The sequence below is a fragment of the Sardina pilchardus genome, chromosome 2 (assembly GCF_963854185.1).
Source record: "Sardina pilchardus chromosome 2, fSarPil1.1, whole genome shotgun sequence".
Lineage (NCBI taxonomy): Eukaryota > Metazoa > Chordata > Actinopteri > Clupeiformes > Clupeidae > Sardina > Sardina pilchardus.
This window is the reverse complement of record NC_084995.1, coordinates 27,539,668-27,562,401: the sequence shown is the minus strand read 5'-3', so window position 1 is coordinate 27,562,401 and position 22,734 is coordinate 27,539,668. Positions and strand designations below refer to the sequence as shown.

General features: G+C 43.1%; 3 protein-coding genes and 1 long non-coding RNA gene across 4 annotated transcripts; 2 read left to right on the top strand and 2 right to left on the bottom strand.

Moving 5' to 3' along the window:
• Positions 1-21: 21 nt before the first annotated feature.
• On the bottom strand, positions 22-6,497 carry cactin. Its single transcript, XM_062524058.1, has 10 exons — positions 6,237-6,497; positions 4,923-5,772; positions 4,542-4,637; positions 3,875-4,020; positions 3,602-3,764; positions 3,040-3,154; positions 2,645-2,837; positions 2,138-2,254; positions 1,569-1,924; positions 22-1,005 (listed from the first exon to the last, which is right to left on the bottom strand). The coding sequence occupies exons 1-10, from the start codon at positions 6,476-6,478 to the stop codon at positions 515-517; spliced, it is 2,769 nt and encodes a 922-aa protein (XP_062380042.1). The 5' UTR covers positions 6,479-6,497; the 3' UTR covers positions 22-514.
• A 2,169-nt stretch (positions 6,498-8,666) lies between these two features.
• LOC134068409 (zinc finger protein 629-like) lies at positions 8,667-11,060 on the top strand. The gene is made up of 2 exons (XM_062524009.1): positions 8,667-9,204; positions 9,419-11,060. Exons 1-2 carry the CDS (start codon positions 8,862-8,864, stop codon positions 10,621-10,623), a joined length of 1,548 nt encoding a protein of 515 aa, XP_062379993.1. The 5' UTR covers positions 8,667-8,861; the 3' UTR covers positions 10,624-11,060.
• Positions 11,061-12,042: 982 nt separating this feature from the next.
• Positions 12,043-15,574, bottom strand: LOC134068418 (collagenase 3-like). Its single transcript, XM_062524022.1, has 11 exons — positions 15,529-15,574; positions 15,189-15,421; positions 14,854-15,095; positions 14,620-14,768; positions 14,018-14,146; positions 13,721-13,882; positions 13,482-13,611; positions 13,060-13,193; positions 12,803-12,962; positions 12,284-12,387; positions 12,043-12,158 (listed from the first exon to the last, which is right to left on the bottom strand). Exons 2-11 carry the CDS (start codon positions 15,414-15,416, stop codon positions 12,058-12,060), a joined length of 1,539 nt encoding a protein of 512 aa, XP_062380006.1. The 5' UTR covers positions 15,417-15,421; positions 15,529-15,574; the 3' UTR covers positions 12,043-12,057.
• A 420-nt stretch (positions 15,575-15,994) lies between these two features.
• On the top strand, positions 15,995-21,686 carry LOC134068433 (uncharacterized). The gene is made up of 2 exons (XR_009936706.1): positions 15,995-20,812; positions 20,892-21,686. It is a non-coding gene; the product is annotated as an uncharacterized LOC134068433 (long non-coding RNA).
• The last annotated feature ends 1,048 nt before the right edge of the window (positions 21,687-22,734 follow it).

Below are 22,734 nucleotides of genomic sequence, written 5' to 3'. Positions count from 1 at the left end.
ACAAATAAAGACAGGCCTAGAACAGATTTACAGGTGGAATCTTTAATTACAAATTTAGAAAACATAAGTATTACAATGTGGAGGAAATGAGTGCGATATGGGACACTAGAGATATAGGGAAACGCACCCCCTCTTGGCGTCGCCATAATGCTTTACTTTAATCATGAATTGGGACTAATATTTGGGCAGTGACGAGGATGCAGCTGGAAAGGTAGCAGGTACAGTGTGCTGCAGAGCACTGCGTTGCATCGGAGCAGAGGCCAGTTTTAGAATTTCAAAGCCACCCGAGAGGTTGACTGCTGATCAAAGCCATATTTTCCAAATGAGGACATCTGAACAAAACAGAACTACTACGCTGAACATTCTAAGGTTCTGCAACCTCTGTCCCTTCAGATACACACTTCCTATCACATGGAAGGACTGAGTCACGAACAGAACCAGCCTTGAGTTTATTACCGGTCCAAATACACTGGTGCTGGTCCAACATGAAATACAGTCTCGTGGTCCACATGATCTATCTCCTGTAACGGTACCTTTTGAAGTGGAACCACAGCTGGAATATGCCGTTGGCAAACTGGCAACGGAAACCGTGGCGATGCGAGTACTCCCACTCACGGTTGACGATCTTGAAGGCGATGTCCTCATACGGGGGTCCAGCGTGGAAACGGAGGATGCCAAAGTCCTTGTTGTCGGGGCTGGGCTCCAGGAAGTACTGCGGCGTGGAGCGCTTGTCGATGAGGTCCGGGTAGAAGATGTTGAACTTGTAGCCCTGCACAATCTTGGGCGGCGGGTTGTCGAAGTCGTAATGGGTCTGGTTGTATTTGTTCCACTCGAAGCCGGTGTGCACACGGTTGAAGAAGCGCGGTTTGCGCGGCCGGTACTTGTCTGCCCAGAGGTACATCTTGCCCGTGAGCGGCAGCTCCACGCTGAACTGGGCCTCGTCCGCACCCATGCCCTCTTTAGCGCGCCGCACGAACGCATCCTCAGCACTCTCGCTGGCATCACCTGACACAAGACACACACAGGAGAAACAATCAGGTCACAATAGACACAGGGATGTACAGGTTAACTGATGAGCAAGCTGTTGTCATTGTTAAAGGAATGTATTAGGAATGTACTTGGGATGTATTTATGGATGATAACGAGCTATAAGTCATTTCGTTGCTAATGCAAACAACAGTTTATCTCAAAACTCCTCCAATTAAAGTAATTTTGCTTCAGCTTATCCTCCAAAAATAGACCCCGAGTTGTGTTAACATGAAACCATTCCTTTAATGCTTGAATTTGCAGAGTACAATACCGGTAAACATATGTTTAGATATGTGTGTGTGTGTATATATATATATATATATATATATGAATTTCCCCTTGTGTGATAATAAAGCTCAGCTGACCTCGCCCTTGGGGTATGACACACTGTTGAGCCATGACTTAATTAAGTCACAATAAAAAAAGGACCCAAAGAACCAACCACCTGAGTATGTTATATGTATGATATATACTGTATACTGTAGGTCCGATGTATGTATGAATGAGCGTGAGCATGTGAGCTGCACAGGTACACCCACCTGTGACCTGCAGCTGGCGGCGGGCGAGATGGAGGCGGTGCAGGTCCTCGTCCAGCTCGATGACGTGAGCGTCCAGCGGCAGCTCGTTGCTCTGCAGCATTGTCGGGCTGTAGCGGCCCGAGTCGTACTCCGCCTGGCTCTGCTGGATGAGGTCGTCCTCCGTGAGCACCGACTCAGTCACTCCGCCCTCCTCTCCCTCCCCTTCGCCCTCTCCCTCGCCCCCCTCCTTCGACGTGGACGGCCCGTCCTCGCCCTCCTTCTCGCTCCGCGGCGCTCCCTTGTCCCCCTCTTGGTCGTCGTCGGGGCTGCGGGACGGCCCCGCCTCGGCTGATGCCGCTGGCTGATCCTCTTGCATTCTGGGAACCCAACACACAAGAAAATGTCTTACACAAGAAAATTTCAAGATGAGGCAGTCAGCAAAGACAAGCAACATAAGACACATAACTGTGAGTGTGTATCGTTATGCGGTTCTCATAATTTTCTGTTATCAAGTCCTTGCGCTAGTAACGGTATAGGACGAAAGACAGAGAGAGAGATAGAAAAACAAAACGAGAGAGAAGCCAGCTCACTCTTGATCCTCCGGCTCCTCTTTGATGATGGGGAAGAGCGGCTCACTCTCCACTCCCTGCTCCTGTTTGAGTTTATACAGCTTCTGCCTCAGCACCTCCTGATGGCGTTCCCTCAGCCTGCAGACACCAGAGAAAACCTCCATCTTCACACACGTGGACTTAGACACTTGGCATTGCATTGTGGGCATGCGTTATTAGCCAACCTCACTGATCAATCTTCTTACGAGGAGAACAATTTAAAAAAATTGTAAAATTTAAAATTACTTAACTGAAATTATTACATAATTAAGATTGAAAAAACTAAAACAGGCCTGTGCTTCATCCATCACACCAGTACCTGTTATAGGTATACAATATTATACTAGTCAATTGCACTTGTCAGTTGATATAACAGATATATATATGCCCTATAGACCCGGATAGGACTAAGCTTAAGACTATAGCTAAAAGGTGGCCTTTGTGAGACCAAGCATGAGGTCATCCCCGGTGTGAGGGCGTGTCACTCACCTGGCACGAGCCATGTAGACGCGCACCTGCTGCAGCAGGCTCTCCCAGTAGCCAATGTCCAGGTTGGAGCCGCCGCCGTGGATCTTGGTCTCGATGTTCAGGTGCAGGGCCTGCAGCTGGCTGTAAGTCTTGCCCCTGAACACCAGCTGGACATCTGTGCTGACTGACGTGTTGATGCCTTCGCGCCGGTCCCCTGGAGGAGGGTACAACACACAACGGCTTAGAAACAACAAAGCAAAACCCTGTACCGAAATATCACACCATATTTTTATCCTTCGCAAATTATGTTATCTGTTTAATAGCACATTAAGCACTTTTACATAAAGAACATTTTCCATGTATAATGTCTCGGAATATTATATGGGCTAGTCTTTATGGGCTCATGTTGACAGTACCAGGTCCTTTGCCTGAAGCTTCTAATTTGCGAAGTTTGCTGATTTCATCTTCTGTGATGGTGGTCATGTCTCTCCAGAAGTCCACATTCTTCCCCTGCTCCAGCTCCATGTAAATCTGTAAAATCCCACATAACACACAACAGTCTTACACAGGAAAATCTCGAGATGAGGCAGTCAGCAAAGACAAGGAGCAGAGGACACATAACTGTGTGTGTGTATCGCTATGCGGTTTTCATAATGTTCTAGTATCAAGTCCTTACGCTTGTAGGATGGCGATCACCTTGCACCAGGTTATTTAAAATACTCAATGAAGCAAACTTCGATTCAATCGCAGGTGTATCGCTATTGGATGTTTTGACTCCCAAAATGTCTCTATTCTGGTCATCTTTTCACATGAGCTCCTGCTACACATAACCATGAGACCACTGTGCACATCTCTATAAAACACAGGAAAATAAATGGGTAGGACAAAGACAGCCAAACCAAGAACCTCCTGATCTTGACACCTGATTCATGAAGGCCTCAACAGCATAAGCTATATATACAGTACAGACACACACACCTTAATGTCCTCCAATAGGTCATCCATGTCAGTGACAGTGAGGCCATTAAGGAAGGTGTACGGCTCGTGCATCTCCACTGCTAGATCGTCGTCCTCGGCACTGATGTATTTGGCCAGCAAGTCAATGGGCTTCGCCCGACCATCCCGGATGCGGATCTTAGACCTACGTGCACATAAATGCCCCAACATGGGTATGCCAGTCAGTCTCAGGCAAGTTATTGATTTTGATTGGACTGGAGTGTCGTGAGGTTCCAGGGCAGTGGGGGGGCTTACCGGAGCTTGGCCTGGTGCAGGTGGAAGTTGTCTTCCTGCTCGGCCCACGTTTTGAAGTGCTCAGCCTCCTTCTCTCTCTGCAGCATCTCCAGCTCCTGCTCACGCATGGCCTTCTCACGCTCACGCTCCAGACGCAGCTGCTTCACCTGCAACACACACACACACACGCCACACACACTCCTTCAGACCCTCAGACTGCATACAGCACTTATCATAAACACCAACAAGGTTGCACACTCTAAAGTAACTTCCTCAGTATTCAAGAGTAACAATACAGCCACAACAACTGCTGCAAATTACATTATGTTCAAATTCCCACTTCATATTAGCCTGGCTAATGCCTCCCACTTCTCAAATGAGACGTGGTCTGGCAACCAGACGTTCATTTTCTCGTATTTGAAAAAATGCCCAGATCCGTTCATTGGGCGCCACGGATGTCAATCAAATGCGTCTCTGCATAGCTCTTCATGGTCTTGCTTTCTCCCCTGTTCTGTGATTGGCCTCCAACATCAGGCGAACATGGGGGCGTTAGTCTCCAGACTGCCTTAGCAGCGTGAAAGAAATCACCGCGCAAGGCAGTATGGGAAACCCAGGCTAACTTCATATATAAATGCAGACTAAAGATGCTAATTAGACTAGATGAATCATTTGCATCGAGTTCCCAAACCTTTTGAAGCTCTCTGCGATTGTCCTCTTGGATGCGTTTGTTTCTGTCCTTCAGCTCCTTCTCCTTCAAGTGCGATATTCCTTTCAACTCCAAAGCCTAACGAAGAAATAAAGAAAGAAACTTAATTTCTTAAAAACTGATTCTGATGCTACAATGACTATATGGCAAAGTCATTCTCAGACATTTCCAATGTGATAATCAGGCAGGATTATGAACCTTTTAGTTGGTTTTAGACTAACTGTGTGTACAGTCTTTGCACTAAAAGGCTTTGATTATTGATGCCAAAGGGCAGAGATATCAGATATCAGATTTTATATGCGACTCACCGAATGTTTAATATGATTACCATTAAATCTACAAACTACAGGTGAAATCAAATACCTTTTGCCATTTGAAAGTTCCGAGCAAGTTGTTGTCACCAAAAGGATTGTCAGCATTTGTGTAGCCCATGTACTCCTCACTCCAACCCATCTTCTCGCGTTTCTTCCTCTCTTTAGCTTCTTTCTTAGCCAGACGCCTGGCCCTCTTCTCCTCAGGTGTTTCAAGAGCTTTCATCAATTCTCTCTGTTTTCTGGTCTCTTCCTTTGCGCTTTGGGCCTGAGACTCCGACTTGCCACCACTGTTGGATTCATCGGAGGAAACAGAGGAACCCGACGCAGATCGTTCCCGACGATCCTCTCTGTCACGACTTCTGTCATCTCCTTTCCGGCCCCTTTCCTGCCTTTTGTCTTTAGTACTAGAGTCATCGCTCCTATGCCCTCTTCCTCTGTCGGGACTTCTCCTCTCTCGGTCACGGTTCCCCCACTGTCGCTCCCTACTAGGAGATCTGCTATCTCTATCGGGACTTCTCCTCTCTCTGTCTCGGTTCCCCCACTGTCGCTCCCTACTAGGAGATCTGCTGTCTCTATCGGGACTTCTCCTCTGTCTGTCTCTGTTGCCCCACTGTCGCTCCCTGCTGGGAGATCTGCTGTCTCTATCGGGACTTCTCCTCTGTCTGTCTCTGTTCCCCCACTGTCGCTCCCTGCTAGGAGATCTGCTGTCTCTATTGACACTCCTCCTGCGCATCTTGTCATGACTACTTCCTTCACGGTGTCGAGGTCTGTCCACGCTAGAATCTGACCCAGATGGAGATACACTTCTGCTTCGTCGGGCATCTCTGCTAGACTTCTTCTTCTTCTTCTTTTTCTTCCTCTCCTTTTTGTTCTTTCCCCTGTGGTCATCTGACTCTGCACTATGAGAAGATTGAAAACAGGGGTTAGATTAAATTTATATTAGCTAAAAGTTTCAATTTTATTGTCACCCGTCAAACTTGTTAAAGTAGCCTAAGTTATGCTCTGATATTATTCGCTATCCGATTTTACAGACAATAAGTGCACACAGCTTGATATTATTTTGAACAAATTTGACTAAATTCTGCATCCTAAGAAAAGCAAGGACGAATTAGCAAACTATGGGAATGATATTCTGTGCAACACACTCACAACGCACATAAATCCCAAGGAGAAGTAAGGGGACACACTGAAAGTGTTTTGATGCAACTGGCGCCTGGATCCACTGGTTCAAATGCCCAAATGACAGGAGTGTGAAAAGACACACAACTTTCGGTCTTTGAACTATTCCCAGGAGAAAATAACTACACTAAGAAGGGAATCAAACACAGTAGCTCGATAGCTAAGAAATGAAAGCTAACCTTACCTGCTTCTGTTTTTAGCTCTTGGGCTTGGACTTCTCTGTCCTCTGCCTCTGTAGGGGCCTGCGGACCCACTGCTGCTTTGCGAACTGGCGCTCTTGGACCGCACTCGTCTTCTGGTGTCTTTCCCCACTACGGGATTTCTTCTCGACCTTTCATCTGAAGATTTAGATCTACTGTGGGATCTTTTCCGCTCTCTATCCGTAGAACTAGACCGTTGTCTTGATCTACGACGGCTGGACTCCATTGCTGGGCTTCCTCGAGCGCTTTCGGGTCCTTAATGACCTACCGTCGCGTAAATAGGTAGCCATAAGGTTGCATACAAATATATTTCGAATTTCTTATGGTGTATGGTATTTGAGTGGTAACATTAATTCTAGTATGGTGTGGAATTAATTGACACAGAATTTTGTATATATAAAGTAATCATAATTACGGCCATAAAGACTTGATTTCAGTCAGGCATATGCGTGGTTTTCCACAATGGGGCTTGAACTAACATTGGGCGCATATTAGCCTAGCTGAGTAGCTTCGTAGCTTCGTGCGGCATTTGATCACTTGATAAGGCCTGTTAAATAGGCCTATTTTAAACGATGTGCTTAAAAGTACAATCAACGCCCTATTTAGCTTAAACAAACATGCATGACATCTGTTTGTAGAGTCTTTAGAGAGGCTCAGAAGAACTACTTCACTGTTCAATTCATATGCCGGTCTGTTTAAATGACTCCTATGTTTGTGTGTGTCTTTTGTTTTGACTCAATAATCTTCCTTATGAAAAAAGAAAGGCATTACTTGTCTATGCTTCAGATAAGCACAAAAAAACTGAATCCCTCCTGTTTTCCCATCGGTCATGCCTCTATTCTCCTCCAGGGGGCCGGCTCCACACTGAGATTTTAAAATGAATGTTATTTGCTGTAGCCTACTGTATGTCGCTTTGGATAAATACGTCTGCCAAATCAAGTGAAGTGAATGACAATAATGTAGGCCTACTTAAAGTCGTTGTATACATGATCTGAATCCCACTCTTGAGTAGTAGGCCTACAGATATTTGATCAGAAAATGACTTAAGCAAAAGTAGCCTATTAGATAGGCCAGTAGGCCTATCTATTAGCCTACTACAGTGTGACAAGCCCATTATAAAACATACTGAAAGTAGAAGTAAGTACAAGTAAAAGCCTTCGAGGCCAGGTGGGGTGTAGCCTGGTCATACCAAACCCTCATATCGTAATGAAAATTGAGAGGAGGCTTACGGGCTATGCCAGGCTAGGCAACCCCTCCCTCTATGTTTTTAATGAAATAAGCAATCAGAACTAATTAGATAGGCTATAGGTTCATACAACACCTTACAACTTGGTGCCTATAGGCCTACAGTACACTTCACAATGTCTTCGTAGCCTGAACAAAGGTTTGGCTGCCATTCATTTTTCCCTATTGCTTCCTTTTATAAGCCGAGTTTATCCAACCTGTTTAGAAAGGTTATAATTCTCAATTATAATAATAAAAAGTGCTATTAATGAAAATCAAGCAAAGAAAATCAGGTTCAAATTTTCATTTAATTCAGCTCCTTACAACCAGCCTACCTTGGCCTTGGTGTGCTTGCTATGTCTAATTATGTCATCATTCATTGCTGTGTCTATAGGTGCTTGTCAACATGCCTCCTCGATCCTCGATGCTCAATCCTCGAGGGGCGTTCCCAGCCCACTGATCTATAACTGACACTGGATGGACTAGTATCCCATTGTTTTCGCCCCATCATTCTTTATGTAGATCATGAGGATCAAGGCCCGAGGAGCGAGGGAGGACGTAAGCCCAAATGAGAGGCACCCCATGAAATCAGGTCAGAATATCGTGGGGTTGCAAAATCTAACATGCTGAATGGAAATTTGGGGACTACGGATGTAATTTGGGGACTACGGATGTAAATTAGCCTAAGGCTAACTCTGGTACAGTGCATCAAATGGAAACATTTATGTTAAAAAACTGTACATGGTCCCTTACAAATAAAATGACAAATGACTGAAATGAAACTGGCTTTTGTTTTCATTTGCAAATTATTTTAGCCTACTTTCTACTCAATGCTGCTAATGAAAATATAGTGGAGTAAAAGTAAAAGTAGGCCATACATTTAATTTAAAAAATTTAGTGAAGTAAAAGTGAAAGTAGGAAGACAAATAAAACCTCAAATAAAGTAGATAGGCCTACTCCCCATTCATACTTAAAGGGATACTCTTCATGAATGACCAGCACTGGTTGCGAGTATCAGTTTTCCACTGTTAAACTGGAGGAGGACTAATTTTTGGAGGAGATGAGGACGTTATTGTCATTAAAGAAAGAGAAAAGCCACTAAATGTTTGTCTTCTTACTCCGAGCCTGTAGGTGGCGACAATTGTATCCGTGTTGGTCTGCATCAAGGCAGCCATGGTTAGAGTAAGAACTGGAGGAGTCTACGATAGATATGTAGCATAACCTTAGACATGTAAACTGTTCAGAGTAACGTGTTTATTGTTTGATCAGCGTTGTTATTGCGGCAATGGTTGTAACACAGTGTAGTTGAACAGCTGAAAAGTGGACCGAGTAGTTATCATACCTTTTAGCAAGTAACCAGCATAATCTAGTTATATGGTGGAACGATGTCGACAATACAGTCTCACGTTGCTCTTATTTTGGATGACTTGTCCAAAAAGGCTGTTGCTGAAATCATGAGATTGTTTGATAACACGTTTGCTGCGTTTCTCGAAGAACTTTCTAAGAAACAGAATGAGATCGATCACCTTAAAAAAAAGTTGTCACCGCAAGATGATGATGTGGACACGGCGGGAAACATCGTGCATGAGAAGCCTTCCGTGTTGTCTTACGGGGAATTTTCAGGCGATCTCCAAACGTCGAATGAAGAAACTGATTTGAAGCCGAAATCTACTTCTACTACAGTCACCCACTGGGACTTCCCTGATGAACAACAATATGATTTTGAAGGTAAGGAGCTTAGGTAAGCCAAAGCCTAGTCTAACGTTACGCTTTGGCCATTCATTTTTATGGTAGCAGAAACAAGTCACATAGAGCAGTGGATTGTTCATCTAATTTCAGCTAGCCTACATATTTTAATTAGAAGCATGACATGAGAAAGTAAGCTTCCCCTCTGTAAGGTTATGTTTAAATGAACTTCACATGACGTGTGATTGTACTGCAGGGATCAATGATGACAGTCGAACAACATCTCCACTGATTGAGGAAGAGATGGATGACACAGCAAGCGAATACTCGAGGGATCCTGTTGAGTATGGGAATGGTGAAATGGGTGTGCTGGAATTTGAATTGAAAGCAGCTGAGGTGGACAGATTAACTGAAGAAGCAGAGTCGGGTATGTTGCGCCATAGTCCGACCTCTGACATTCACCACAATGCAAATTTATCAATGCCTATAAAGAACAAGGTTGGTAGACCAAGAAAGTCGGGTACGCGTCTGTTGCACCATAGTCCAACCTCTGACATTCACCACAATGCAAATTCATCAATGCCTATAAAGAACAAGGGTGGTAGACCAAGAAAGTCGGGTACGCGTCTGTTGCACCATAGTCCAACCTCTGACATTCACCACAATGCAAATTTATCAATGCCTATAAAGAACAAGGGTGGTAGACCAAGAAAGTCGGGTACGCGTCTGTTGCACCATAGTCCAACCTCTGACATTCACCACAATGCAAATTTATCAATGCCTATAAAGAACAAGGGTGGTAGACCAAGAAAGTCGGGTACGCGTCTGTTGCACCATAGTCCAACCTCTGACATTCACCACAATGCAAATCCATCAATGCCTAGAAAGAACAAGGTTGGACGACCAAGAAAGTGGATCAAGACAGCTGTTGCAGAGACCACAGAGACAACCACAGCAGAGACCACAGAAACAACCACAGCAGAGACCACAGAAACAACCATAGCAGAGACCACAGAGACGATTACAGCAGAGACAGAAGAAGTTGAGAGAATCCCGGTGAAGGATATCCGAAGAAGGAGAAAAGTAACAGCAACCTCCACCATGACTTGTCAAGAGTGCAGGCAGGTTTTTTACCGACCAAAGGATTTCATCAGGCACCGTTTTACTCACAAACAGAAGCAGCTACTGACCTGCGAGTGGTGTGGAGTCACCTTTCCTTTCCAGAGCCAGATGGTGAACCATGTTCGTATTCACACAGGAGAGAGGCCTTTTGGCTGTAATGTGTGCGACAAGTCATTTATTAGCAAAGCCCAGCTGAGATCACACATGTGGTACCACAAGTCAAAGGAATCCTGCAGCCTGTGCGGCGCAGATTCCTTACAATCACTTGAGGGCTACACACATAGAAGGCGTTCCACAAGACCGTGTACCAAGTGTGGCAATACCAAATCTGTGATTTGATAAATATTTGGTTGGTTATCCGTACCTCCCAAGCATCCCATTATCCACTGAAACATGAAGTTGACATGGATATGAATGAAAAGCTTGATGAATAACTGACAAGTATAAATGAATTGTGTGGAGTATCTTTCTATTTCTTAGTGATTTCTTTGAGACAATGGAGTGACTGCAAAATGAGTTGATTTGATACTTTGTTCATTCATTTATTTATTCCTTTCAATACATTTCTTTCCGTCCTATTTATAGGTGTGTTAACATTGGATGTGATCTTTGTTTTGATCTAAATTTGTATTAATCTAGAATGAAAGTCTTGTTAAGTTTGTTTACTTTCTGCAAAGATGTATTGTCTAATCAGCATATCAGCTGTCTGAGAGATTTTATTGATCTCTTTTATTTACTATTATGTACAGTGCATAATAAATTATCCACTTCCCTGATGTCAACCTAACTACAGTGTTACAACAGATACATAACCTTCAGCAAGAACTAGATAGCAAATCAGTGCTACACTTAGGTCATACTATCAACTACGACAGCTAGATTTGGTCAAATTGTAGCTTAAGTGGCAACAGCACACAGGGCACAGTGCATGGAATTGTTTCAGAGTTAAATAACCTGTGAGAAGTTTAGCATGCATGTCGTCCTGTCATAACTTGAAAAATGAAATGTACTGCTGGAGTCAATGATGCCAATTACCGATTCAGATAGTGTCATTCAGACTATACAACATGAAGTGCACAGTGGAATGAAATTGAGTTTCTTCAAAGTCTGTGTGCAAACATAACCATACAGTGCCTAAAAAAGTATTCACCACTGGGATATTTACCGCTTTTATAAATCGATTTTTAATTTTTTTTTACAAAAATCCCCTCTTTAATGCTAAAGTGAAGGCGAAATTCTACAAAATAGTGTTCATTATTTAAAATTGTGTTTTTATAATGTGAGTGAGTGCTATTATAGGTAGTCATTTTATTTGTTAATGCTCATCACTTATTTGGCAGTCGTGATACAGTGGCTTTCAAGCATGGAGTATATAGCTAGGCTCAGGGAGGTGTTCTATGTCCAGATACTGTATATAGATAATCCAAGTTTTTCAGGTTTTCTCCCATAAACATGCCTCAATTTGAATTAAGGCCTGCAGGCATGTCTACTTAAGTTTTGATCATAACATGGATATTCCCCCATTCAGCCACTAATATGATACTTAATCCCCTTTAATAATGGAAGCTGTTTGAAGATAGTGTACGAGAAGTCCATCTTTATTGAACAGCTTTCAACAATTTTTCACTCAGTTAACAATTATGCATGCCATTCATTTCATGAATAAATAAACATTAACATAACATAATAGGCAACAAATAATTTACCATTTGGAATGTTTGAATGTTACCATTGACATTCATAAATCAATTTGAAAGAGCGTGTCCATAACACCTAACAGGGGAGGAAATAGTTTGTGCTCAGCTTTCGGTACAATGCCTTGGTCCTGTAGTGGTATTCATACATCTTGGGGCCACTGTAGAGGTATGCATAACCTGCAAAATATTTAAAAGGTTGAAGAATTCTGAATTTATGATGTTAGGCTTATCAACATTTGCAGGTAACTTGCAAGACCATTGTGTAAATCCAATTCTTGCATATACATGTACTGTAGGCCTACCTTTGAATATGGTAGCAGCTGTCACTTTTTCAGTCATCCGTGGAAAAGTCTTTGCCACCAGTTTAGGATATCCATAATCAATTCTCCTCTGAATTTCATCATAGCTGCATAGCAGAACCAGTTGTCAGGATAGGCTACAGCAAAACTAATAGTCCAGTGGTTCTCAAACTTTCACAATGATTACCACATCAGAGAACAATTACCTCCCCAAACCACCACTAAATGAAACATTCTAAATTACAGTGGCATAGTCCAATTTAAATATATTTTATGTTATTGTTTCACGTTTTGTTTTGTTTAAATGTAACAATTTGTCACACTGTATATTTATATAATTGGAAGTGACTATTTTGTCTTGATGAAAAAACATCTTGGACACTCCAGGAGTACCACATAGACTCTGTGTATCACAGTTTGAGAACCACTGTAATAGTCACTTCTTACTTGGAATAAATTTGATTGCTACGTTGCGAATTTCCCTCACAGGATTAAAAAAAAAAAAGAAAGAGTTTGCTATACCTGTAGTAGTACTTGTCAACAAAGAGCAACGTCTTGCTGGTGGCAGGATCATGAAGTGCAGCGGTGATGTGCTTCACAGAGTTTGGTAAACCCATGCTGCTTATGCTCTTAGGATATCCCTTTTCAAGATGATGTCCATCCAGCGCCCAAACCTTTTGACCTGGAGATATGTAAAGAGTTTCTATAAGCGACACTTGTTGGAGAGAGGTATAAATCGAATCTGTTAATGACACTGCATTGTAGCATGTAGTTTGTACCTTTGAAAATGAACACTGTCTGAGATTTTGGGTTTTCGTAAGCTGCATCAATATTCTCCGGGACATCCGGGAAGTAGTTACTCATTAGGTGTAGTTGAGGATTTGGTCTCAGTGGATAACTCCGCCAGAGGAATCTTCAAAAGGGTTAATAAACACTTCTGTTAATGTTGTCATACCATTACGTTTATAGACATCTCATTGGATAGGTTGATGTAGTCTATGGCCTCTTCTCAACCTCTCTCCTCGATCCTCGTTGCTCGGTTCTCCATGCTCGTTCCCACTGATCTATAAAGAACACTGGATAGACTATCCCATTGTTGCCACCCATTCTTTATCTAGATCAGTGGGAATGAGGACCGAGGAAGGAGGAGAGGATAGATAAAAAGACGAATGAGAGAGGCCCTATGTGTTAATCTCAGTACCTGTCCTTGAAGAATAGCATCTCTCCACGGAAAGTTGTGACAGCATCAAGCACCATCTTAGGATCACAGGCGTTGGGTGTGGTGGGAGGCTTAGGACGAGGGTCTTCAGGGTTCACATTGAGATTTGGGCCTGTTCCCAAAAGATACTAGAGACTATAAGTACACTTGTGTGTCAAGACACCAGATTGGGAAAAAACTAAATCCCAGCTAGATTGTGAGGGCTTCAAATGAACTCTTACCATAAAGAGACTGTATCCCCATGACATCATCTGCTGACAACACAAAATTGTCAGGATCTCTTTCAATGTACATAGGATACATGAGCGCTCCGAGGTCCTGTGAATGGCCTAAGCCCAACGAATGTCCAAATTCATGGGCAGCCACCAAGAACAATATGTAACCTATATGATTAAAAAAAATAATAATAATTAAAACGGACATTAAACATTTTTGTTTCTCAAGTTAAGTTCAACAAATATGAAAAGCTGTAAAAACAAATTTGCCCAATAAATTATAAAATGTATAAAATAATTTACCACGAGAGGAACGGTAAGTGAAATTCTCATCCTCATCAAAATGTGCGTCACCTCCAATTCCAGCAGAGGGAGCAAAGGCATGAGCTAAAGTACCACCTGGCCCATCAAAAGGATAGTAATCACCATGACCTGAAAGCAGAACAGGAGGCAGAGGATCAACATTTTGCTGACCCTGCATGGGTGGCTCTCAAACTCTCTCCTCGATCCTCAATGCTCGGTCCTCGAGGCTCGTTCCCACTAAAACTAACACTGGATAGACTATCATTGTTGCCGCCCCGTCATTCTTTATCTCAATCAGTGAGGACGAGGATCGAGGAAGGAAGGGAGGGTGTAAAGACCAAATGAGAGGCACCTGTCAAGTTGAAGATGCTACACAATGTTGGCTTGTCAATAGCATATACAATGCATAATCTGATTATCTGATACTTTTTTTACATTATATACATATTTTATGCAAAGTTGTAGGTGTGTTAATGTTAATTCAAGTCATTTTCCTCTGGAATGTGTTCATGTCCTATAATTGAGCTTTTTCAGAAAGGTATAGAACATAATCTAGTGTGTGTGTGTTATTGATGTTCTAACAATAAAATAACATGTTTTACCTCCGCCACCAAAGGACACCATGATATCAGCTATGCCCGAGTGGATGCGGGTGAATCTCAGGGGAGTAACTTTTGCCCACACTTGTAGTGCTCTTTCAATGGTATCATCCACTTCAGCCACAGTCATATCAGGTGTGTAGTTTTCAATTCTAAAAACAATCCATACATTAAGGGTCACCATACATTCAGTGCTGTTTAATACACAAGTACACACTATTTTCAAATGCATTTCACCTGTATGTTAACTTGTTGGTGTGCCATTTGAGCTCTTGACCAAAAATGGAATATTCAGCAACATCAGGAACTCCACAGCGAGGCTTTTTCATGACCTCCAGAGTTTCAGGGTTCAGCTTTCCCGTCACATGGAGTCCAAAAAACTGTTGCATCTCACGTAGTTTCAGATTCTGCAGGCTTGTTTTGCGCAAAGGACCTATAGTATCTGACTCTTGCAAGTCATAGAATTGTTTCAGGTACCGCTGTTAAAGAGACAGAAAATAGTCAACTATCAAGAGCTGTCAATGCTTTTTGACTGTTGCCAGCCTTCACAGAACTTTCTGCATATACTGCACCTCTGCCATGTCCTCATCTTGCTTGTTGAGAGCTGTTGATATTGGACTGGAATGAGCTGCAATCACCAGACAGAGCAGGACGCACAGGGTGGGATTCCTCATGGTGCTTTGGTCTTCCAGGTTACTGCTGCTCTTGTTTTTCTGCCAGGTTTTTATACACTTGAGCAGGAACTGCTCAAGTGTATCTGTGGTCTGTGTCACATGAACCCAGGCTTGAGTCATCAGCATCCTGTCTAACAACACACCCACCAATAAAGGTTTGTGACAAAATTATGTCTACCAGAATGTTATTTTTAGTGTCAGAAACAGAAAAGTATATCAAATATGGGCATACACTCACCTTTTAGTATCACTGTTCATTCTCATTATAGCTGTGTGATCTGAGGTCATATCATTATAGCTAATTTCATAACAAATTACAATAACACATTTTCTATACATTCAATAAAAAAAAGATACGGTAAAAGAATCACTAAACATACCACATTTGATGGACAAATCATGTCTTTATTGCGCCTGTCGGCCCAAGACTAATTTTGGACAACTGCACGACGTGCAAACTATTTGAGCGTTTAATAACCATAACCCCATTTGGACCTCAATAGGATTATACACTAGGACTATACACTTGGCCTGTAGAACTTGATGGTGTAGTTGTTGTGCTTGTCTTGTTATGTTTGAGGCAGTATCTCTGGGAATCTCCCTCCTTACTCCCAACCCACAAGATTCCCACTCATTTACTTTGTCACTGTTAATCACCAGTCAAGTCCATAGTATCAGCATGTTTACTCATCAGGGGAAGTAATGTAGCGCCTGCGTAGCTGCAGCGTAGTTCTGCCGGGTATACTTAATACGTCATTCATTCATTACCTTCGACCAATCACCAGGCTACATTGGCTTTATTAATGACTCTGCCCAGGCACCTGCCTTGTTGCTTTCAGGTGCCGATTTTCGATGTTCTCCCTCACGACGAGGGTCACGGTTCATTCGCTTATAGCCGCCTTCACGCTACACGTTACTTCCTAATGGCTAATGCCACTTCAATGTTGCATCAAATTCGTAGCGGACGTAGTCTACGAACTCGAGTAGCCTACCGGGAGTCGGCTAGCCTACAACCAATGCAGTAGGCCAACTCAGGACGCGGAAAACACAGCGTCGTCGCAGAAGAGGCAAGTTAACAGTTTACTGAAAGATCTTTACCTCGTAGCACTCTGGTTTCATGCGCCAAGATAGCTCACTCTTGTTGACTTCTGCAAGCCCTCGCAACCCGCGTCAAATGTGATGCAGTCTGATCTGGGAATCTCGCTTTCATGCGGTTTATAATCCACGGATAATTCGCACTCTTCCGTAATTGCTCTAACCCGTCGAGAGGGTCTATCTTCATACCTCAGGCTAGCCCAATCCAAACAACATTTACGTTAGAAACGCCGATTCAACTAGGCCTACATTCCTAGCTCACATTTCTCCACAAACACTTGTTATAGGCCATGTTTTGTTTGCACTATCTTAATCAGGCGTAGCCAGTAAAGGCATGTTCACATTCGCGTATGATACGACGGATTTCGACTAGCTAGCTGCTATCGGTTAACACGTTAGCCCGTCACGCTTAGGCTACTCAACGCGATTACCTGAACTTTAGCATTACGCTCATTTACACCTTTAACTCGTAATGATAATCGCCGGCTTCACCAAGCGCTACTACAATCAACGCATGTTTAAAAGTTATTCCAATTAATATTCGTGACATTTCGCCATGGCCCCGGTTTCGCTAATTAGCCCGTCTCTGTTGGCTGTGTCGTGGGATTCGCTTAATGCTCCACTGGCGTCGGTAGTGGTACTGTTTGTGTTACGGTAGGCTTGCTGTCCAGGAGACGGCCCGTCGGCTACAGCATAGAAGCGTTGCTCCAGTCTGTTGCGGTCTATCCGCGTTCTTCGAATTCTTTCCTTCCACGGAATCCATTATCGGCAACAGGCCTCGCTGTAGGCTCCTGCACGTCGCTCGTCATTCGTCTGGATTCTCATATTAATCTACTTCTACTCGCAGGTTACTTAATTATCACGCATCGTCGTCTACTCGCTAATCGACTATAGGTACGAGGCCATGTCGCAGTTTAACTAGCTGCTGGCCTACACAGCTAAGACAAAATACCCAGACTTCGATTTGGACATTCATTCACCTCGGCATATCCCACGGCGCATGAAGGCAGCAACATTCGGTCATTGCGTGACATTCTCACAGCCTTTTAATCAATGAAATCTCTCTCAGGTAGTCATGATTCATGAACATTGTGGAAAACTTTACAGCTTGTTAAGCCTCATCCAGATGCATAGCCATCATATCACAATCATGATTAGGGTTCAATTATCACCATGTAATCTCAAGTCATCATATCAATCATGCGGTCTCCATAGTAACTGTCAATCATGCTGTCTTTTGACCATGCGGCTCGAACTTTATCGTCTTATAGTGGAACTCATATAGCCGACTCTCACAATCCTAGTCAGAATGTGAGTCTGAATCTTATCCATTCAGCTGTGATTACTGGGAGTGTTCAACCAATACAGAGCGATGGCTCTGCACTCACTGGATAGACCTCACCAAACAGAGCAACGAAATAACCAATAATGTAGCCTAGGCTTCATCTTCTGGTCTTTACCACATATTGGTTGGTCTAAGTGTTCAGAAATCGTTGTGCGAATCAGTGAGGCCTAACTGCATGGAAAAAATATGCATCCATAGCGTTTCTGTTGCAATCAAAATCAACCAAGGAGTGGACGTCACTGTCGTTCATCTGTCCATCATCGTGTAAAGCCTGCCCTGACAGTTTAATCAGTATGTTCAGCTCTGGGTTGAAAATAGTTCTGCTCTAACGGAGCTATGCCAGACCTAACTTCCCGCTGGAAAATGATGTAGGCGGGGCCAAATTCGGCTCCATCCAGGCTAGAACTCACCGGTCTCTCCACTGTAGGCCTACATTAACTTACTAATTAGCTATGGTCGTACTTGCGGTTACGTATTTTCATCGGTCTCGGTTCTGATATTATCGTTATGTCATTTTACTCAACGTGCAGCCTATCCTACCATGCCTAAGTTTAGTTAATCTCATCACGTCATAGACTTCATCGTGTATCGCGTGTCATGCATTGATTCATGGCGTGAAATCAAATTCCTCATCATGGTATGCAAATCCATGCTATACATCTCGGCATAGGCTACTCTCAAAGCTCGGCGTACGAGCGTACGAGCAATCAGCGCATCATGCTGAGCTGCCCTATGTCAGATGGGCGATCGTTCTCGTGTGTCGAGTTGCGGAAGGCTACCTAGAAACGGGAGCCGCCTTGCCAGTCTGGCCTGCAGAGAAGGTCCACATTCGCAGGTATTCGTCTGGTCTCTCTCAGGCTAACGTCGGCCTTGCACTGTAGCCTCTGTTCATAAGATTATACAGTCGCTGACTAAACTCCAAGGCCGGTCAGATTGAGAGTCATACAGGAGCCACGGTGCGCTCCAGTCAACTGCATCATGCTACGTTAGGTGCTTATCTTGGTAAACAACTTGTAAATCATTGTACAATCTCCAATGAAAAGAGGGCAATCGGGGCACAGATTGCAGGACTTTTCTTAAACTCATGTCTCAGACGGCGTACTCAGGTGTTGAGCTACCATATTAGTTTCTCTCACAAATGTTGGATCACGCACTATCGCTCGACCATAAGCATCTTGTCATTGCATTAGTTCATTCAACTAGTCATGCTATCATATTCTATTGCATAGCATCACCTTATATCCATAGGTTAAAGAGGAACTATACAGGATTGGCGATTTCATCTGGTTTCGGTTCGTTTTTAGTTTTCGCTCGTTTTATGCTTGCATTTTCTCTGCAGAGCTTCCCCGACAGCTTTAGCGTGTATATCTATACATGTATAGGCTATATTTAAATAAATTGCAAGCGTGGTTCTTCGTCCCAGATTTCCAGACGTAAATGAGGAGCGATCGTCTCCTGCAGAAAGTGGCATAGGGTCTCTTTAAGTATTAATTAACCGTTGGTATCTTCCGGCTCGTGAAAATCCTTCGAATGTCATAGGCTACAATTACATGCCCACAAGTGCCAACGTTCCATCAAATACTTACTCGCTCGTTTGTTTTGGCACATCGCATAGTTACGCATGTCCTTGCTTTTGCTTTCTCAGAGGCATTAATGCGTGTCGGATGAGATTCCTTTTGCTACCTCGTAAAGTTTCTGATTTCGTTCTGCTAATGCACCTTTATCGGTCGTCCTTCGAGGGGTATTCCGAGAGCAAGGAGCTTAGGGTTAACTCGCCTTCAAACCTGCTCTCAGGTCTGATAGCTTCATCTTTATAGGATGGTAACCTCTCCCTGGTAGCCATAGCACATTGTCATGAGTTACACCATCATGATTCTAATCTGCCACGGATCCCCTTAACACCAATACGCTTTCTCCGGTAAATTTTCATTTAAGCAAGTTTCCTTGCCTTCTACCCACCCGTATACCTCATTCTCATTTTTTCTCGCAAGCTTATCAACCATCCATAATCATCATCCATAATCACAATCATCATCATCCATCATCCATAATCAACCATCATCCATCATCATCATCCATCATTATCTATTATTCATCATCATCCGTAATCATAATCATCCATCATCCATCATCATCATCCATCATTATCTATCATTCATCATCATCCGTAATCATAATCATCAATCATTCATCATCATCATCATCAATCATTCATCATCATCCTACATAATCATAATCATCATCATAAATCATCCATCATCATCATCCATCATCATCATCCATCATCATCATCCATCATCATCCATCATAATCATCCATCATCATCAATCATTCATCATCATCCGTAATCATAATCATCAATCATCATCATCAATCATTTATCATCCTCCATAATCATAATCATCAATCATTCATCATCCTCCATAATCATCATCATCAATCATCAATCATCATCATCATCATCAATCATTATCATCATCATTCATCATCATCAATCATCAACGATATCAATAGACTCATGGCCAACTCGGGCCTTCGACTCATGGCCAACTCGGGCCCCCCACTCTATCTATTTACACTCTAGCCTCACTCTATCTACAGCACTGTCTATTGGCACATGGTTATAGTTCTGTAAATACAAACACTTCCTCAGCAACAATGAGCATTTCATAATCCTCATACCTTTACTTGCAAATACTGGTGGTGGTTACTTAACTCAATTCTACTTTACTCAGTTTCTTGCTTTATACTGGACCCCAAGAATTACCTCAACTCGCACAGCCGGCACCTTAAATAATGGGTCCAAGCAGTGGTAAATTATCCCATGTCCTCACTGCCCTTTCTTCAGTCTCATACGATCACAAAATCACTCAACTGTTATTAATCACTTATCACTTCTCAATCATTATCAATAGTCATCATCAATCCTCATCATCAATCGTACCAATCGACTCATGGCCAACTCGGGCCTTCGACTCATGGCCAACTCGGGCCTTCCACTCGTACAACAACTTGACCTGACTCGACTTCAGTCGTTCAAAACAATTAAAAGGTGCTAGGCCTTCTTGATGCCCCTTTCCAGGTTAGTCGTTTTAATTTACTTATAGTATCACATGTCTTCTAATCATTCATTATATTCATTGAGATCACTTGGCCTGTAGCTAAGGACTGCCCTGTAGATCTTCAGATCTAAAGACGGTCAAGTGATGCCATTCGGCTAAGGTTTCTATGCCAATTTATGACTTACTTCATATACCTACATTCTCTCGCTCTTTCAGTTTAACAGGATAATAAAACATAAGCTGTTTAATATTGTTCTTTATTTCAGTGAAGATGATCCAGCTAAGCTTCCAGTAACCTTATTTTTGGGGGTAGGCTTCGCCCTCATTCAGTGAAGACGATCCAGCTAAGCTTCCAATGGGTAACTTATTTTTGGGGGTAGGCTTCGCCCCTGCTTCTCGTTCCGGCAGGATTTGCCAGGGTCCGCACACTCAGTGACCTGGACCTAGGACGGGGCCTACGCCAAAGACTCTCATTGTTGCTAATTTCTATTCTGATTAAAATCTTTGTTAACTTCAGTTATGTCTCTGAGTATTCCTGGCTGAAATGTAGCGCCTGCGTAGCTGCAGCGTAGTTCTGCCGGGTATACTTAATACGTCATTCATTCATTACCTTCGACCAATCACCAGGCTACATTGGCTTTATTAATGACTCTGCCCAGGCACCTGCCTTGTTGCTTTCAGGTGCCGATTTTCGATGTTCCCACCCTCCCTCCCTAATCACCACCAGGTTGGTCCTCGTCCAGTTGTCCAGGGGGTAGGCTTCGCCCCTGCTTCTCGTTCCGGCAGGATTTGCCAGGGTCCGCACACTCAGTGACCTGGACCTAGGACGGGGCCTACGCCAAAGACTCTCATTGTTGCTAATTTCTATTCTGATTAAAATCTTTGTTAACTTCAGTTATGTCTCTGAGTATTCCTGGCTGAACTATATGTCAGAGCATCAGATCAGAACGGTCACACTGATTCAGCTGTCTTAACCAATTGCCTTGCACTACAGTGCCTCTAAAAAGTATTCACCCTCCTTTGGCTATTTCCACTTTGATAAATGGAATCTTGTTTACTATAATTTATACAAATCCTCTCTTTAATGTCAAACTGAAAGCATATTTCTATGAAGTAATGCTTTTTTATTATTATTAAAAAAAATAATGCAAAATAAGTGATTGCATAAATATTCACAACCTTCAAGTCAACTTGGAGAATGCACCTTTGGCCGCAATAAAAGTAATAAAAGTCTGCTTGGATCTCAGTTAAGCACCTGGATACTGCAATTTTACACTCTATTGCAATACTGCTCATGCTCTGCCAGGTTGGAAGGAGATCAGTGTTAACAGCTATTTTTAAGTCATATTGGGCTTTGACTTGGCCACTCCAGAACATTCACCGTGTGCCGTGTTGTGTGTGTTTCTGTAGTGTTGCTGTAGGCTTCGGCTCATTGTGTTGCTGGGTTTACTTGCTGAGTATCTTCTCCCAAGCCTTCAAGGGCCTGCTGTTGAGAAGTATCTTCACAGCATGGTGCATGCGAGCACCACCATGCTTCAAGTTGGGGATGGTACGTTGTTGGTGATGTGCAATGTTTGGAGTCCGCCAAAATAACATTTATTCTGATGGCCGAAAAACTCAATTTTGGTCTCAGCAGACCTTCAATTTGACCTTGGAGTCTCCCACATGTCTTTGGGCAAACTTAAATCGAGATTTAATAAGAGCTTTACTACTCAACCATACAGCTTTGACAACTCAGCCAAAAGCTGTTTGGCGGAAGCTTTAAAACTTCCTCAGAATTGTATGCAGGGCTGCCGTAGTACTCAAATCTGCATCAGTGGAGGATGAGGGGGCAGGACCACTTTCTGTGACAGTTTCTGGAATGTGTTTCACAAATTAAGTTTCAGCAGGCAGCTAGCTGGATGATGGGCACTGTGTAGGCTTTGTCATGACGTCTGGGAAC